The sequence below is a fragment of the Vipera berus genome, assembly GCF_964194415.1.
Source record: "Vipera berus genome assembly, chromosome: 2".
NCBI classification, from domain to species: Eukaryota; Metazoa; Chordata; class Lepidosauria; order Squamata; family Viperidae; genus Vipera; species Vipera berus.
Genome location: NC_138203.1, coordinates 71,375,153 through 71,392,578, shown reverse-complemented (window position 1 = coordinate 71,392,578; position 17,426 = coordinate 71,375,153). Strand labels below are relative to the sequence as shown.

General features: G+C 37.0%; 1 protein-coding gene and 1 long non-coding RNA gene across 6 annotated transcripts in view; one reads left to right on the top strand and one right to left on the bottom strand.

Moving 5' to 3' along the window:
- TJP2 (tight junction protein 2) overlaps window positions 1-17,161 on the top strand; it is an 89,192-nt gene extending 72,031 nt beyond the window's left edge. For all 5 annotated transcript variants that reach the window (XM_081317521.1, XM_081317520.1, XM_081317519.1 and 2 more), the window contains 16 exons: window positions 915-1,026; window positions 1,115-1,248; window positions 2,621-2,687; window positions 4,073-4,223; window positions 4,799-4,907; window positions 5,515-5,725; window positions 6,641-6,828; window positions 7,521-7,616; window positions 8,445-8,524; window positions 8,636-8,846; window positions 9,646-9,746; window positions 10,716-10,928; window positions 11,177-11,287; window positions 11,960-12,289; window positions 12,713-12,798; window positions 15,290-17,161. In XM_081317521.1, coding sequence (XP_081173647.1) covers window positions 915-1,026; window positions 1,115-1,248; window positions 2,621-2,687; window positions 4,073-4,223; window positions 4,799-4,907; window positions 5,515-5,725; window positions 6,641-6,828; window positions 7,521-7,616; window positions 8,445-8,524; window positions 8,636-8,846; window positions 9,646-9,746; window positions 10,716-10,928; window positions 11,177-11,287; window positions 11,960-12,289; window positions 12,713-12,798; window positions 15,290-15,455 — 2,366 coding nt within the window. In that variant the 3' untranslated portion in view covers window positions 15,456-17,161. The remainder of the gene's footprint in view (window positions 1-914; window positions 1,027-1,114; window positions 1,249-2,620; window positions 2,688-4,072; window positions 4,224-4,798; window positions 4,908-5,514; window positions 5,726-6,640; window positions 6,829-7,520; window positions 7,617-8,444; window positions 8,525-8,635; window positions 8,847-9,645; window positions 9,747-10,715; window positions 10,929-11,176; window positions 11,288-11,959; window positions 12,290-12,712; window positions 12,799-15,289) is intronic.
- Window positions 12,365-15,465, bottom strand: LOC308662085. Its single transcript, XR_014025097.1, has 2 exons — window positions 15,333-15,465; window positions 12,365-13,542 (listed from the first exon to the last, which is right to left on the bottom strand). It is a non-coding gene; the product is annotated as an uncharacterized lncRNA (long non-coding RNA).
- Window positions 17,162-17,426: the final 265 nt, after the last annotated feature.

The following is a 17,426-nucleotide window of genomic DNA, read 5'->3' as shown; positions in this document are numbered from 1 at the left end:
TTTGAAAAGACCTTACTTCTTCTGCCTGCCTTTGGATATATGCCAGAACATCAAGAGATTGGTATCTATTCTGGCCTAAGGCTTCAAGAGAAGAATGCTGCCTTCCTGTTCTAGTGACTTCCAAGATAACTACACAATGAGAAGTGACAATCTGATATTTCCATTTCCCTGGAAGCTACTACCACACTAGCTTTCAAGCAACTGGTCGTAATTTTTATGCCAACCCTAAAGATTGCCACAGATTATTATTTTTTCAAAGGCTTCATCTGAACGAGGCTTGTTGAATGACATCCTTCAATGAAAAGCTAAGAAATCTCTATCCCAAGTTTAGATCTGTTTGGTAATCAAAGTTAAAGTGGTTTAATTTTCTGCCTGGAGGGCTTAGTTTCCTAGCTGGAGTACCTTGTAGCATCAGCTTGCTTTAATTTCAGAAAGCATTTTTTGCTGTCAGTGTTTAAAAGAAGAAAGCCTTTCATTATGCATAAAAGGTTCCCCCGCACATGCGTGCTAGTCGTTTCCAACTCTAGGGGCTGGTGCTCATCTCCCTTTCAAAGCCGAAGAGCCAACGTTTGTCCGAGGATGTCTCCGTGGTCATGTGGCCGGCATGACTAGACGCTAAAAGCGCACGGAACGCTGTTATCTTCCCACCGTAGTGGTCCCTATTTTTCCACTTGCATTTTTACGTGCTTTCGAACTGCTAGGTTGGCAGAAGCTGGGATGAGTAACAGGCGCTCACTCTGCTACGCGTCACTCGGGGTTCGACCCGCCAAACTGCCGACCTTCTGATTGACAAGCTCAGCGTCCTAACCCACTGAGCCACCGTGTTCCTTCCTTATTATGCATACACGTCCACAAATGTTAAAATTATAGACGGCGGTAACTTTTCCAGACTCTGCACTATGTTCTGCCAACAGATATTTCAGAAATAGAGTCAAACCGATCTTGCTCACCTCAGGATGACAGACGACTGCATCATTCTGATGTGGAATGCCATTCTTCAAATGAAAAGCTAAAGGAAAAATTGAGGTGAGATGTATACTGTATTGGCATTTACTTTTTGTTATCTCACAGAAGCCTTGATTTGTTCTTAATAGTATCTGATTTTTGTATTAAGTGCAAAAGAAGACCCAACCAGTAGACTTTCCAAAATGGGAGCAATGCCCACTCCTTTTCGATCAACTGTGGATTCCACAGCCGCTTTAATACCAGAGACAAATAGTCAAGTGAAGTACCAAGACGATCTGCCAGGTTAGTGCTGCTTTCTTTTGAGATCCTTTGGATTCAGTAACAAGGCATCCTGGTTTCCATTATGTAGTTACAAAATTTGATTAATGATTCATAGGATTGAATAATAATAGTCTGCTTTCCTCCAGCTTCAGGCAATTAAGCCCCCTGACCTATTCTCACAAGTTGGATTCCTTCAACACAAAAATCCACAGCCAATCAGATCATTTTAATGTATTTATTTATATTGTGTTGTTAATATTGTTATCTATCACTATCAGTGGTTGCTCACTCAAACAGGCTCTGGGTGGCTTACAGTAGGGGACCCAGCCTCCAGGCTGTGGACCGGCACTGGTCTGCGGCCTGCCAGGAACCAGGCCGCAGAAGTGAGTGAAGCCCTCTCCGTGCTTGTGTGGCATCCAGGCATAACCACAGTTATAAAAAATGATAGGGGCTTCATGATGTATCTGTTCCAGTCCTAGGAACAGAGGTAAGTCTTCTGGAACCCCAGAAGAGTTGGTACCTTATGTACCTGTGTGGCAGATCCTGTTGAGAGGGCAAGGGCAGTGACCAAGAAAGCATGTTTTCTCAGTCCCACAAGAGGAGAATATTAAGTTGAGGAGATCACACCTACTCTGCCCAAATGTACTGGGTGAGAAGCAAGAATTGGAGATAATTTAATAATTTACATAATGTTACCTAATTTATGGAGTAGCTTGTTGAGCGCCCAGTCGATAATGGCTTATCTTAACAAAAATTGACTAATAAACTATGGTTTAGCGTATTTGATGACACATGCTAGAAATTTTTTGAAGGAAAGAAAGTTATTATTAAAGCAAAAGAGCATTAAGTAAAATTAGTATTGATCAGGTACAGACGTGAAGCCAAAATATAGATAATTTGGTTTTGCCTTAATATAGTCTGTAAATCCATCCAGTCAATTGTGTTTTATCAATAAACTGTGGTTAATAAAACTGTACTAGTCTAATATGCAAACCAATTTATATAGTGGTTTATAGTAGGATAGAATATATTTTTGAAATTTCCTTTGAGATATTAAGGCACACAACATTAAATGATGTTGAATAAGAACATTGGATGGGTGCCATAAGTTTTGTTTGTATAGATGTGCTATAGGATTCTGATTTTGCTGCATTTTTGGAATATACTACTTGTAGCATTTCATACTTGGCAAATAAAATTTTAGCAATAGTGTATGTTATCTTATACATTCTATATTTACTGGGAGCAAGGAGACAGATATTAATACAGATTATTTTAAGTAAAACGTACAGAATTTCTGATATATCATTTTTTATTATTGAGGACTAAAATAGAAGCAGATTCTAAGTTTATTTTTTATTTATCTCTCTCTCTATATATATGCATAATACAGTTGTACATTCAAAACCAGCAACAAGAGTATTTCTTCAGCCAAGTCCTGAGGATCAAGCAATATATGGGTATGACTTTTTAACTTTTATGAGTATTGTTTTGATTTCTTATGAACCTTGCAAGGATAAAATGGCAGTTCTAATTTCACCAGAAGTGTTTTGAAACTGTTCTTATTATACTGAACTCAAAACAGTTCTAAATATGCTTAAAATGTTTCTGGTCACGTCAGGATGTTTCTAGTAAGATTGAAACAATCGATTCTGCAATCAGAACATGAGTTTCAAACTTGAAAGAGGATTAGAGTGGAAGGAATATAAATGAAAAATATTCCTTTTCACCCTTATGCGTCTTTCTTGATCTTGGGTCCTCTACCAAAGGCCTGGGAGTTTGAGGGTTCTGTGCAGAATCCTAGCATTGCATTTTCTTGCACAGATAGCTCTGATGTTCCAGGAATCTGTTGAAGCTACTCTCCCAGTTTAGGAGTCACAGCCCCGAGTGCCACTCCTGCAACCATTTTGGCCTTTACTTTCCACATCTTCAGGCCTTGGTACTTCTCCAACTTTTCATACTCCTTTTTCCTATTGTTGCTGTCATTCAGCACTATTACTTTTGCTGTCTTTTGGTCCTTGTCTACTATCACCGTGTCTGGTTGATTGGCCAGTACCTGTCTGTCCTTCTTAACTTCTGATCTTAACTTCTTATTCTCCATAATCTGTGTAATCTGTCCTCTAGATTTGGGAGGGTCCGGCCCATATACTATGCAGAAGTTCTCGAGGGTTGACTGTTGCTACTTTCCCCACGATCCTATGCCACATATCAATTGCCATACTCTCTAATGGAGAGGGTGGCAGTGTTATTCCACCTTCAGGTGTTGGCTGCACCTTCTGGGTCTTTCCACAAATAATGAGAACAGTTTCATCTTTAATATGTTGAAGCATTGGCTTACTAGCTGCTTCTCAGTTAGTATGAATGTTGTTTTTTGTCCATTCATATTTCCCTCATACATTTCATATCCCCTCATTAGGACTAATGTAATAGCATTTCATCAATTCCAGAGTCTCTTATCTCATCCATGTATAGTTTGTTCCAGTAGCCCACTTGTCAGATTATTCTGGTTCCCAGCATCTGATGCAGCAGATCTTGTTAACCTGGGTAACATCCAAACCAACATGACTCTTTAAGTTTGTGTCACTCATATCTAAGGTAGGCAGGTGAAACAATAGGGCTTTTGCCCAAGGACCCCTACTGGTAAGGTAAGTACCAGCTTGGAGTTGAACCCCGGTCTACCATATCAAAGGCAGCACTCTACACTTTCCACTGGCTTGTGAATTCTGGGAGTTGAAATCCCTATATCTTAAACTTGCTAAGGTTGAAAAACACTGCTATGGAAATTATTTATAGCCTATTATATTTTAAACTGAAACAAATAACATCCATTGTTTTCTCTTTTAAGTCCTGATACAAAAATGGTGCAGTTCAGGAAAGGAGATAGTGTGGGTCTCCGGTTGGCTGGTGGGAATGATGTAGGAATATTTGTTGCTGGAATTCAAGAAGGGACCTCAGCAGAACAGGAAGGCCTACAGGAGGGAGATCAAATTCTTAAGGTTTGCATGCAGAATTATTTTCCATTTAAAATCTATTATTTTAAGCAACTTAACTGAAAAAATATCCCTGATGTTTATAATTATGAGAACAATTCTGAAATTTTCTTTTAGGAAGCCTGTTTAGTGATGTGGCTGAGATATACATTTTATTTTCAATTTTTTATGAAAGAAAAAAAATCCCCTTGTCACAAAAATTCCTTTGCCTTTCTGTGCTCTTTATTATAATTAACAGATTATAATCTGTCAATATCAGTATTTTTTGATAGCCTGGCTTAAATGTAAGACTATTTTTAAGGAAAGCAGGGTGACTAAAGTTGGTTGTGATTTCCCATATTATAATAGAATATGTGAAATCATTCAGGTAAATTCCCTATTTTTTTGTGGGCTTCTTCAGTTCTTGTGCCTTACAGATGTAATTCTCATTATAAATCGATGTACCTGCTTAGTGAAAGCTGCAATAATATAAAACATAAACCACTAAAAAGTATTGTATGGTTACCTAAAATTGCGTTATATAGTGATTTTTTAAAAAGCTGAAAGAAATCCTAAAGCTGAATATGGTTCCTTTGCACCAGGTAAACAGTCAGGATTTCAGAGGTATTATTCGGGAGGATGCTGTTCTCTACCTTTTAGAAATTCCTAAAGGTGATATCGTGACAATTTTGGCTCAGAGCAAATATGAGGGTACGTATGATGAATATGTAATTTGTAAAAAATAGCACGTTTCTAATGTGCTGCTTTATTTAATATATTTTCTTGTTTTATCTTTTCTGTTTATATCTACTGATGTTTATCATATTCTTAGAAATGTTTATTAGTTACAGTAATGTAATTTTTCTGATAAACATCCAAGTTTTTAAGATAGCTAAGTAGATCACTGGTTGTTAACTGGCATAGTGGTTGAAAGTATTATTTACCTTCCTGTTAAAAAGAGATATCTCCAATTTTTAAAGCTACAAAAATGTCCAGTGATCAAAAACATTTTATTAGTATTATTGGTTAGCAAAACCAACTTCTTTGTTTCCATTATTGCTATTATAAATTTATAGGAAATATCTGTTAATATATATGATTCCTTTTAAAATATGAGCCATTGATAGTAGGATATAGCATGTTGAAATTCAGAAATTGATTTCTGTGTAATATAGGGGAAAAATAGTCCTGTGTGAAAAGTGATATAAAAGTATTTTCTATTCTTCTATATCTATGGCTCTTATTTATTTGATGGAAGCAAATAATAATAATTAGGGTTTTTCTTGCATCTGTTCCTTCCTTCTCCACCCCCACCCAGTTTATAGAGACATAATGGCTTGTGGTAGAGGGGATTCTTTCTTCATAAGGACCCACTTTGAATGTGAAAAAGAAACTCCACAGAGCTTGGTTTTCACCCGGGGTGATGTCTTCCGTGTGGTTGATACATTGTATGATGGGAAGCTGGGCCATTGGTTGGCTGTGAGAATTGACAGCGAATTAGAGAAAGGGTTGATTCCGAATAAAAGCAGGTATGTTACTCTCCTGTAAATGTAACATGGGATACCTTACCTTTATTGCATCACATTATGGTGATATATCTAGTTGATGCTTGTTCTTAGTGATTGTATAGATTTCTCCAGGGTGACTGTACTTCAGACCTGGTCCTTCAAGTTTCCCAGTGGTGCACCCATTGTTGCTGTAATTTAGTCCATTGTCCCTCTTATTCAAGGATCTTGGTCTTTACATAATGTGTCTAAAATTTGTCCTTGAGTTACAACCCTGAATTGACTTATTCTATGATTGATTGGTTTGTTTTCTTGGCTAGCCTTAGTATTCTCAGGAGTCTTCTGCAACATCAAATATCAAAAGCATCAATACTTTTTAATCCTGCTTCTTCAAAGTCTAGATTTCTCATCTGTGAACTTTGAAAGGAGGAACAAAGATTCTAGTTTTTATAGCTATGGACTGGTAATTGCAGCAGAATAACTTGTCCAAGGCCTTCATTGCTACCTTACTAAGTGCTAGTCTGCAGTGTTTCTTGATCATCCCTCTGAAGTTTCATTTAAATCAAGTTTGATGTACAAATAGATGTAGGTAGAACTAGATCCACCAGGACCAAGGAATAATTTTAGCCCTGTTCCAAAAACGGCACACCTTTATCTGTTCCTATTCAAATGAATTGCAAAAATGAACTAATGTAATATAGGGGCTAGGAAAGCTCCTGTGGACACTTATGAGAAGGCCTCAGCTCAAAGGATTGGCATTTTAGCCATCAGCACATATATGAACTCACTTCTTAAGTTCCTATGACAATGTTAGGGACTAAGTATTCAAATCTTTTAAATCAGGTTCTTTCTTAAAACTTAGAAATCAATTGTGTTTGATCCTTGCTGTATTTCCATTGTTGGCTTTTGAAAAAATGGAGCAAATGCTCTCCCTTTCAGGGCTGAACAGTTGGCCAGTGTTCAAAATGCTCAGAGGGATGGTTCCAGTGATAGGGCTGACTTCTGGCGGATGCGTGGCCAGCGGTCAGGAATGAAAAAGAATCTGAAGAAGAGCCGAGAAGATCTAACAGCAATTTCATCTGTTGGCACAAAATTTCCAGCCTATGAGAGGGTTATACTCAGGGAAGGTGAGTGAGCAACATTATTTAAGAACAGGGAACCTACGTCCTTATTTATAAAATATAGATACTTCATTTGGGGAGGGGGAAAATGTTAAAAAAATATAATTCTTCAGTTTTATCTCTATACCACTGGTCAGCAACTATGGCACCCTTATGACCTGTGGACTTCAACTCCCAGAATTCCTGAGCCAGCCCCTTATTACAAAAATGGTAAGAGTTTTGGAGTCCGTAACATCTCAAATGACTTCATCAAGAGTTCAGTTTGTGTTGAAACCTGGCTTACAAATTTCTTTTTAATTCCTGTAGGAAGCTAGTCCTAATGACTGTAAACTTTCCCTTGTAAAGAGAAATGTTTACATATAAATTAAGGTAGGTATCCAATTTACAGACAATAGATGTTAGCCAATTATGTTCCCCTGTTGAAATTACTTTCACCAAGGCAATGGAAGAAGGCAATTTTCCTTTCCTCTCCTGCCTCCATATACTGTGAAAATTGTTTCAATAGTCTTGGGGAATCCTCAAGAACAATGGGTATGTAGTGAGTAACAAGATGAACAAGAGAAAAATGTGTTGTTGTATGAGCAGAATTCATTGATGCAGCAATTGGACTTCTTCCTCTAATGACAATAAACTTTAAATGATTAGTTTTTTACTTTCATATTTTAATCATGGTAATGAACTACATGTTTTCTTTGCAGCTGGTTTTAGGAGGCCAGTGGTGATATTTGGTCCTATTGCAGACATCGCGATGGAGAAGTTGTGTAATGAGTTGCCAGAGCTATATCAGCCTGCCAGTGAGTGACTTCATGCTTGTTATTAATTGAACAAAAATAGTACATCACATAATTATAAGTAATGGCAATGAAATAGGTAAGAAAAAAATGTCTTAGACTATCTCTCCCCCAAATACTTTAAGAATTTACAGTTTCAAAGAATTTCTTGGAACTCGGCTATGAGATTGGTAAGAAATAGACTGGGAAGTTTAAAAAAAATCTGAAGAAGGGAATGTCAACTGCTTCTTGGCCATTCTTGACAGACTGATGGCAAGAAAACTAGATGAGTCTGTCCAAGAGTAATGTCAACAGCTGAACTTGAACAAAAGTTAAAGAGGTTTTTATTTTTAATGGCTCATTACCTTAGCATTGTAAAAGCCCTAGTCCTAGTGAATGATCTTTGGATAGAAAGCCATTACAGAAAAGACCCAACTTTTTATGTTCTTCCTGGAGTTTTCCCACAAGTTACTTAGCCAGCTTTCATTCTTAAGGCATGACTAGAACTCACAGTCTCCTGGTTTCTAGTCTAGTGTCTTAACCATTAAACTAAACTGGATTGCAGTAGTCATAAATGAGAAAAGTAATTCATAAACTTGTCAAACTAAGGAATTTAATTTTGGGCACATAAGCAAAACCTCTGGCACAAATTTTGTCGGTGAAGTGACACTAATTAAGACATTCCTGACCTAAAATGATTAAGAGCTTTTAAGATTGATATTGGAACTTTGAACAAAAATATGTATTACTTTTAGATTTTTCTATTCTGGCAGCCAAGTTGAAAACACTGTTAATGTTACTTCCTAAAACAAACCTTAAATATATGATAAAACTAGCATATTACTCTTTCAGAAACAGAACCAAAAGACGCAGGTTCGGAGAAGTCCACCGGTGTAGTACGTTTGAACACTGTGAGACAGATTATTGAACAGGTATATTTTTTCTTTTGTATACCTTCCATTAGAATAATAGTAGTAGACCATATTAAAATATTGCTATGTTTCCCCCCCCCTTTCATACAATATTGCCATTTTCTTGTACAGGACAAGCATGCTTTGTTGGATGTGACTCCCAAAGCTGTGGATCTGTTAAACTACACTCAATGGTTCCCAATTGTAGTTTTTTTCAATCCAGACAGTAAACAAGGTGTCAAAGTTATGAGGCAAAGGCTAATTCCCACATCCAACAAGAGTGCACGGAAGCTTTATGATCAAGCAAATAAGTTGAAGAAGACATGTTTCCATCTTTTTACAGGTGCATAAAACCATCACTTGCTTGCTGTGAAAGCATCTTTTGGTGTATAGAGTAAATGTTATGTGATTGCCATACAGGAAATGTCATAGTGTATTCAACAATCAAACTCCAAATTCTATTGAATACACAAGTTTTGGGTAGATAATATCTCTGTTGGAATTAAGACAAAAGCAATATATTTATACATAAGGTAACTTTTAATAGTTTTGGAAAAATATTCCAATTATAGAAAATCAAAAATATTCTAATTATAGGAAGTTTTAAGCAGTGGAATAAGCTAGAGTTCCTAGGCTTTCCCAGAAAGCTTGGTCCAAATAGCTTAAATGGGTTACAGCATTAAATGCATTAATAGAACTATTCTGATTATATGCACACAACATATTGTTTGTTCTTCTAAGCTATATTTAAGAGTTCAGTAGGGGAGGTCCTGAAAAAAGTGTCTGTTATTGTTCTAAACTACAAGTTTTAGAAGAAGAAATCAGTAGTAAAGTAGAAAAATATGATTTATTTCAAATATGATATAACATGTTTCTTAAGTAGGACCAAAGCATACAGGAAGGATGGTATAATTAAGTATATTATCCATTCTTGATCACTTTCTCATTTTTACTTTTACATTGATTGAATGCTGTGCTGTTGGTTTAGTCTGATTTTAAATATTAAACATCTCCTCACAGACTTATAGTAATTAGCGAGGTAATTAACAGGTGGAGAAAAGCAGTGATCTTGTTCTATTGAAAAATCATTAAAGTAAGATAATGAAATGTTTGGCAGTAATCCAAGAATTCTATTTCTGCAGCTACCATTGATCTAAATTCAGCCAATGACAGTTGGTATGGCAGTCTTAAAGATGCTATTCAGCAACAACAAAATGAAGCAGTATGGGTTTCAGAAGGAAAGGTATGTGCTCACGTCCTTTCGGTTTGTGCATGCATGTTCACCTGGAACATGGACCAGGAGTCTATGAGAGGAAAGGTTTTATGTTTAGAGGAATTTCTTCTTTATGTGTGTACAGAAGTCTCCTTGTTCAAAGTAAAGGTTGTTGAATTTCATGGAATAGCCATTGTGCCTAATTGTTGACATATTAAAAACAATCTGGCTAAGGTTTCATAGTTAAAAACTTAGCATTCTGATACTAATGGGCTCTAAGGCATTCATGGAAACATTCATGGGTCTTTCTCAGTACATTTATAGGTCAATACAGGATTGCTAAATTTCACTGACTTTCATTGTTCAGATTGAAAATGCTGAAATCTTGTGAGATGCAGCAGTGTCATTGGATTTTAGCCATTTTTTACCTTTTGATTTTTAGGTAACATGCTATTGCATCAGGTTGTGTTGATGCCTTGAAAAGGCTGTCAGATTCTGGAGTATATCGCTAATAAACCGTGTATGGCTACTCTTTCTAGCATGTGACTTTACTTAAATATTTTTTATTCCATTTCCTACTGTGTTCAGTATAACAGTTGCCTAATATAAGTCCTTGTCTTAGGACCACAATTGAGCCCAGAATTTTGATCATAAGTCATTGTGGTAGTAAGTCAAGTTGCCATATGATTAAGACTCCATTTTACAACCATTTTTAAAATGGTCATTAGGTTAGTAAATGAATCACAGTTCTAAGTCTGAATCCAGTTTATCCAATGGGCGTTGGGAGGCTGCACACATTTGTAAATGCAAGCCAGTTGATAAGCACCTGAACTGCAATCACATGACCACAAGTGGTGCAGTAATCATAACCTCAAGGATAGGTTTTAACTTTTTTGAATCCATTGTAGCTTTGAATAGTCATTAAGCAATCAGCTGCACGTCGAGGACTGCCTGTGTTCTGAGCCTCAAAAATCTTTTTTACAAAACCCTTTTTTGCAGTTGGAAGGAATGGATGATGACATTGATGATCGTATGTCATATTTAACCGCCATGGGTGCTGACTATCTGAGCTGTGATAGTCGACTAATCAGCGACATGGAAGACACGGATGGGGAAGGTGGGGCTTACACAGATAATGAACTTGATGAGCCATACTATGAGCCAAGAGTTTCTTCTATCAATCGGTCCTCTGAACCTGTGCAACAGGAGGAGGTAAGAGCTTTCGTTTCTTCTTCTTTCAGAACTTTGCATTGTAAATACTGATGGATCGCATGTAATGAAAGAGAAGCCTGGAAAACAACTCATGTCATTTCCAGATACTAATGAATGCTGTTTGCATTAATGTCTGGGGTGCAAGAACTCATGCGTCTTTACTGCCAGTTGCAAAACTGTAATTTCTCTTCACATGAAGCCAGAACTATGTGAATATATGCATCATGGTTATTATTACTTGCTTGTAGAGTCTAAGGAAATTTAGCCCTGAACCAAAAGCTCAGATGAGAAAAGCTGGGAGCAGGGAAGTTTTAAGGGACCCCAGTCCACCCCCAGCCTTCAAGCCTGAACCTCCAAAGGTAACATGAAAAATCTCTACAGCTTGTGAGAATTGTTGATGTTTCTTCATTAATCACCAAAACACAGGACTATAAAAAGTAAAGAAAAAAAGAAATGGGACTAGTTTAAACCAGGTCTGTCCAACTTTGGCAACTTTTAAGACTTATAGACTTGATGATGATGTTATCCATTCACTGTATCTGACTCTTGGTGATTCTACGGGCCAGGTCTCTCCACATCTTCCCATTGTTGTGGACTTCAACTTCCAGAATTCCCAGAATTCTGGATGTTGAAGTCCACTGGTTTTAAAGTTTTAAATCCTGAGCTGGGCAATACTTTTTGTAGAATAATGTCAGAGAAAATGTCCCAAAAGGGGGATTCATGCTATTGAATGGCCTGGAGGATTTAAAAGCTTGCAAATTTTTGTGGCATCTAGTTGGTCTGCTAAACATAGCCATCCATGGACTGTTGATTCATTTATTAAGAGTGTTTTAGTTACTTTTCAACATCTGCTGTTTAGTTTCTAGCTTCAAATCTTGATGCGAAAATTAAGGGGGAAAAGTAGCTCTACACTTGTGTTTTGTTAACTAAAAATATCAGCTTTATAGGTTTATTGAAATTGATCATTTCTAGATTGAATATGTAATTTTTATGTAAAAAATCCACACTTGCGTTTGTCTTTATGTTTACAGGCTAAGTTGCAAAACAAAGAAGATCCGTATGATGTTCCTAAGAATTACGAACCCAGAACAAACAGCCCTAATGCAGCTAGCATTGAAAATTCGGGAGTACCAGCTAAAGTAGCTCCTCCCCCTATTGCCACGAAACCAGCCTTTGGCCGGCCTATATTGAAGTCTTCTCAACCAGTCATTCAACCTTCTGAAACGGAAGAAAAAATGGGAGAAGTTGTAGAAGAGAACACGCCTAAATCTGTGCTGGGGAAAGTTAAAATTTTTGAGAAAATGGATCACAAGGCCAGACTACAAAGAATGCAAGAAATGCAAGAAGCACAGAATGCCAGGGTATAAAATAATGATTCTGTTGGTCTTGTGCAAATGTTTGCTTTAGAATAGTAAGAAAACTAGTGATACAGAATCAAATTAATAAAAAATATAATTCAAACCACAGTTTGCAGATACGGCAGATAGGATTTTTGAATGCTTTTTCAGAACAGCTTGGAATGGAGTCCTAGAACTGCCAATGAAGAAAAATTGTACAAAAATATTATCCTTTCTAGCACAATAGTCTCCATTAATTTGTATGTCATGCAGAGATCCATTTTATATCCAAAGCTCTAGGTCTAGATATTTTTTTTACATATTTTGTAAATAATCTGACAAGTCAGTAAAGTAAATGGATCATCTTGCTGTCGGAGGGAAAATTGCTATCAAAGAGTAATTTATAGTTTGAGGAAAATATGAAAATATTTTAACTTTTCTTAAAAGGTGGAAATAGCACAAAAACACCCAGACATTTATGCAGTCCCAGTGAAAACACAGAAGCCAGAACACAACCGTCCCCAGACTGCCAGGTAAAACTGAATTAATTTGCCCATACTTTTTAAATATTTCTGTGGCTTTGAATATGTGTAACATGCTTATTCAGCATCAGAATATTTTTAGAACAGAGGTCCACAAGTAAGCTGGAAGGTGATAGCTCTCCAGATAGTGTGATGCGGTTAAGTATCTTTTTCACATTTTTTTACTTCACTGTGCCTTCCCTTCAGTCTTTTTTTTAAAAATCCCATTTATATCTTGCCCTTCTCCGAAGACTCAGGGCGGCTTACAATTTAAAGCACAAATCAATGTGCTTAGCAATATAATTCTGCAGTCTGCAGGCAACATGAATCTCTTGGAACTTCATGTGAAACTTGACTAAAAACCTTGTCTCCTGGCCCTTTTCGCTCGTTTTTTCTTATAGCCTCTTCAAGAGGCCATCAGCAAACTCAACAGTACCAAACAGTATTTGTTTTCAACTCTCCAACCTTTCCTTTCTGGGGAAGATTGTTGACAAGGTGGTAAGTGTACAGTTCCAAAAGATTCTGGAGGAAGCTGATTATCTGTACCCATTGTGATCAGATTGGGATATAATAGCGAAATGTCATTGATAGCACTTGTGGATGATCTCTAGTAGGTTCAGCATGAGGGTAGTATATATCCTTGATCTCTCAGTTCAATGTCATTGATCACTGATTTTCTGGAGCAGTTGAGCAGGAGTTAGTGACATGGTCCTTCAGTGGTTTTCCTCCTTCCCTTGAGGCTGGTTTCAGATGATGCTGTGAAGGGGTGGGAAGAGGTTTAGTTCTAGAGCTCTGCTTTGCAGGGTGCAGCAGTGCTCAATTCTCTCCTTATTTAACATCTACATGAAATTGCTGGCCCAGGATGAAGTATTACTATGTTGACTATACTCGGTTATCAAGTAAGGTTGAGAATTTCCACCACCTGGAGGCTATAAATATTTGTATGGGGAAGAACCAGGTTTGGCTAACTCTTCACTAGGCTAAGTGTCTGTGGGTTTTAAGGCCTCCCATATCTAGTGGTTTGCCATCTTTAATGCTGGCTGGGAGTACGCTCCCCAGGCACAACTGGGGCATATTCTGGAGTTCCTTCTGGTCTCACAGCTTCTGCTTGGGAACAAATGGCAGCTTTGGCCAAGAGATCCTTTGTACGAATTTATCTTGTGTACCAGTTCTGTCTGTTCCTAGATTGGGAAGCACTGCTCGTGGTCACTCATGCCTTGGTCACCTCTCAATTGGGAGTGTTGTAATGTGTTCTACATAGGATTCCTTTTGAAGAGCATTCAGAAATGTCAACTAGTCCAAAATGCAGTGGCACAGGCAGTGTTCGGTGCACCATGATATACTCATAGAACAGCATTGCTATGTGAGTAACATCAGCTCACATAGACTTTCAGACTTCTATTTGTCACTTTCAAATTTATGTGGCATGGGCCCAGATGAGTTGCAGGACCATCTACTTCTAGCGTTTTCAGTCTGATCTGGCATGGGGCGTGCTCCAAGTCCTTTTAGCTAGCCTTCTCTGTCATGGCTTCCCCTAGCAATATGCATGGCCCCCACCCTATTGATCTTCAAGAAGGTAATGAAGACCTGGCTTTTCCAGATTCACTGGGACCAGGAAATTATTGGACCTCTGGTGTGGTTGTATGTGATTTATAGGTGTGAGTTTTGGAGCTTTTTCTTTCTTTCTTCAAATTGATTAAAAATATTTTTATCCTTGTTTGCTACCCAGGACTCTTCTGGTAAATGCACTGCTACAGAAATGTGTATAGTTAATATATATAGATGCATACACCTGCTTATAATTATCTTTTCCAAATCTGTTGCCAACAAAGAAGCTTGTTCCTTTTCACATTTTATATGTGGAAATACACTCCTGACCATTTGCAGCCAAATTTTCTTCTGTAAGAATTTTATTCATAACCATCCTTTGTTCTCTTTGCTTGTCCTCTACTAAAATACTGACCTAATTAAGTATACACCTTCTTTCCCACTTTCGTCAGAGAGCTTTTCTCGGCTACACTGCAGTTGGACCTGATTAAATATGTCAAATTATTGAGCTATTTGAGAAGTAACCCTGGTAGATTAACAGTAAATATTAAGTACTTTGGTAAAAAAAGATCATTTTTCTCTGATTTTTAAGGAATATCAATCATGTCCAGAAGAATTCATTCATAATAGTTATGGCAGTCTTGTAGAGTAGAAGAAAGCTGCAGAATATTATTAAAAATAGCTTTTCTCTTTCCCATCTTATTATGGTTTTGTTTTAACAAACGTTTGTAAAATGAGCTGTGAAAGAATATTGTCAGAGAGCTAAATGGATAGAGTGCATAAAAACTTTGCTGCCCCTAAAATATATCCCAATCAGAAAAATAAAAATTAGCAGTATTTTGTAGTTTAGTTGCCCACATTCTCACAGGATCTATTATCCTATGCTAGCAGCCTAATTTCAGGAATAGTCTCTGTGTTAGCTCACTCAAAATAACTTTATATATGTTGATTTTAGTTCCAGACCTCCCGAGCCTCAGAAGCCGGCTGCTAGATCTTACCTAGATAATCCAGGAATTTATGGCAGTGATGCAGAAGAGGAAGATTATCGGAGGCAGCTATCTGATCAGTCCAAGCGTGGATACTATGGGCAGCCATCTCGATACAGAGATACAGAATTATAAAATTATTAACAGTCAAGCCATTGTTCTGGGACACACTTGCACATCAAAAGCTCTGATTCTTTTAAACAAGTATATGTATATTTGGGGTTATTAGTGAACCTGACAAGTATCTGCTCACTAGAATGGCGCAGTGTCATTTAAGTATTGAAGGGACTGGATCATGGTTGCCTGTTTTACAAAAGGACCAAATACATTTATAAAGTTGGTATTAATTTCTGGCATCTATACATTTTTAACTTGGAATTCTTTTCCTCACTGAAATTGCCTTTTTAATATTCTCTTGTTGGGCTTAATGGAAGCTTGATGAAAACCACAATGCTTTACTGTAAGAAACAAAAGTGCCTTTCAAACAAAAAGTGTCTTCAGTTGTTCCCTTAACATCTGATACTTGTGCAAAGCCATGAAATTTCTACTGCTTTTAACTTTTATATGTTTCATAATTCCCATTTTCCCCTTGGATGTTATTTTTCTACTTTAAATAGAACTGTATACTATTTTCAAAAGCAATGACTGTATATATGAAACTGTTTTCTAGGCTGACTGCCATAAGGCTAGAGAGTGCCAAGATTAAGGAAATTATGTAGAAAATAAATGAGACTTTCGGTTTTAAAACTTTCCACCACTCGTAAAATAAAAAAGATTACATTCTACAGGCAATTATGGTTCCATTTTGTCTTTATACCTTTTTAAAATCATGTCCAGAGCCAAGTAATTTCATTCACTTAGGTTGTGGCATATTGAGCAGTACTTAGAAGGACTATTATTCAAAGATACAGATTAGTGGGGGGAATAATAATTCCACAAATAGAAATAGAAGATGCTGGACCGTTGCAGTAGACATTTTTGTGGCACACCAGTCCTATCCTTGTTCATGCACCCACTGTTTCCTAGAGTTTCAGGCCTGAATGTCACTTCCCTAATTCTTGAATGTAATGTTTTTTTAACTATGGAGCTAACTGTGTATTCCATATTAAAGAACTAGCATAATACAATTTAAAACTTTGACTACTAATCCACCATTCTCTTTCAAGTCCTGTAGAATCTTGAATTTAAAGTTTGATCTTTTTATTAAACTACGTGGAGTCCATTACTTGTTTATGCCAATTCATTTTATGTCTTTACAATATGTATTGGAACCATTTGAAAATGAAAATTAACTCTTGGTAAAATGTTCAATATAAAGGCTACAATACTACTTAGCCAAGATAAATTTAGTTTTTTCCATAATCTTTCCAACTTTTCTAACTTACAAGTCATTGATTTTAAATAAATCCCTACTATTTTTGGTGTGTAAATTCCTATGGCTATTTAAGGTTTTTTACAGTAAAGCTAAAACCAAATGCTAAATACTGCAGAGATATTACTTGTCTTGCTCTTCTCTTGGAATACTTTAACAATACATGGTTTTAAGAGCCTAATGGTCAAGAAGAGCACTTTAAAAAAGTAGTGGGACCTGTACCATAGGTTGAACTCAAAAGAGATCTGAATGATAGAAAACAGAAAGCTTGGTAAGAGCTTCTGTCTCGAGAGAAAAAACAACAACTTTGTTTGGCATGGTGGGACCCATATTTTTTGAGAACCCGAGTGGTGGGATCTGAATGAATAAATCTGTTTTTCGAAAATATACAACAAACAAAAGAATTATCAGGCAGATCCTCCACCGCTGGAAACCCAAAAGAGATACGTTTAGAATCTTAAAGAGACATTTTAAAGTTTCGGAGGGATAACTTAAAAGAGGTGCACGAGAAGATACACCAGTGAGAGACTGGAAAAGCAAGTCTTGAAACACATCCAGCTTAAAACAGGAGAGGCCGTACACTTGTTGCAAACAGGTTCATTCGAACTGCAGCTGGGATGACTCATTGTGATAAGTTACGGGGTTTTTTTTTCTTTCTATGTAAACGCAACGTTGACAAAAGTTGCATTTGCCAAGAGGAGTGGCGGTGGGCGAAAGCGAGTCTGGTTTCATAA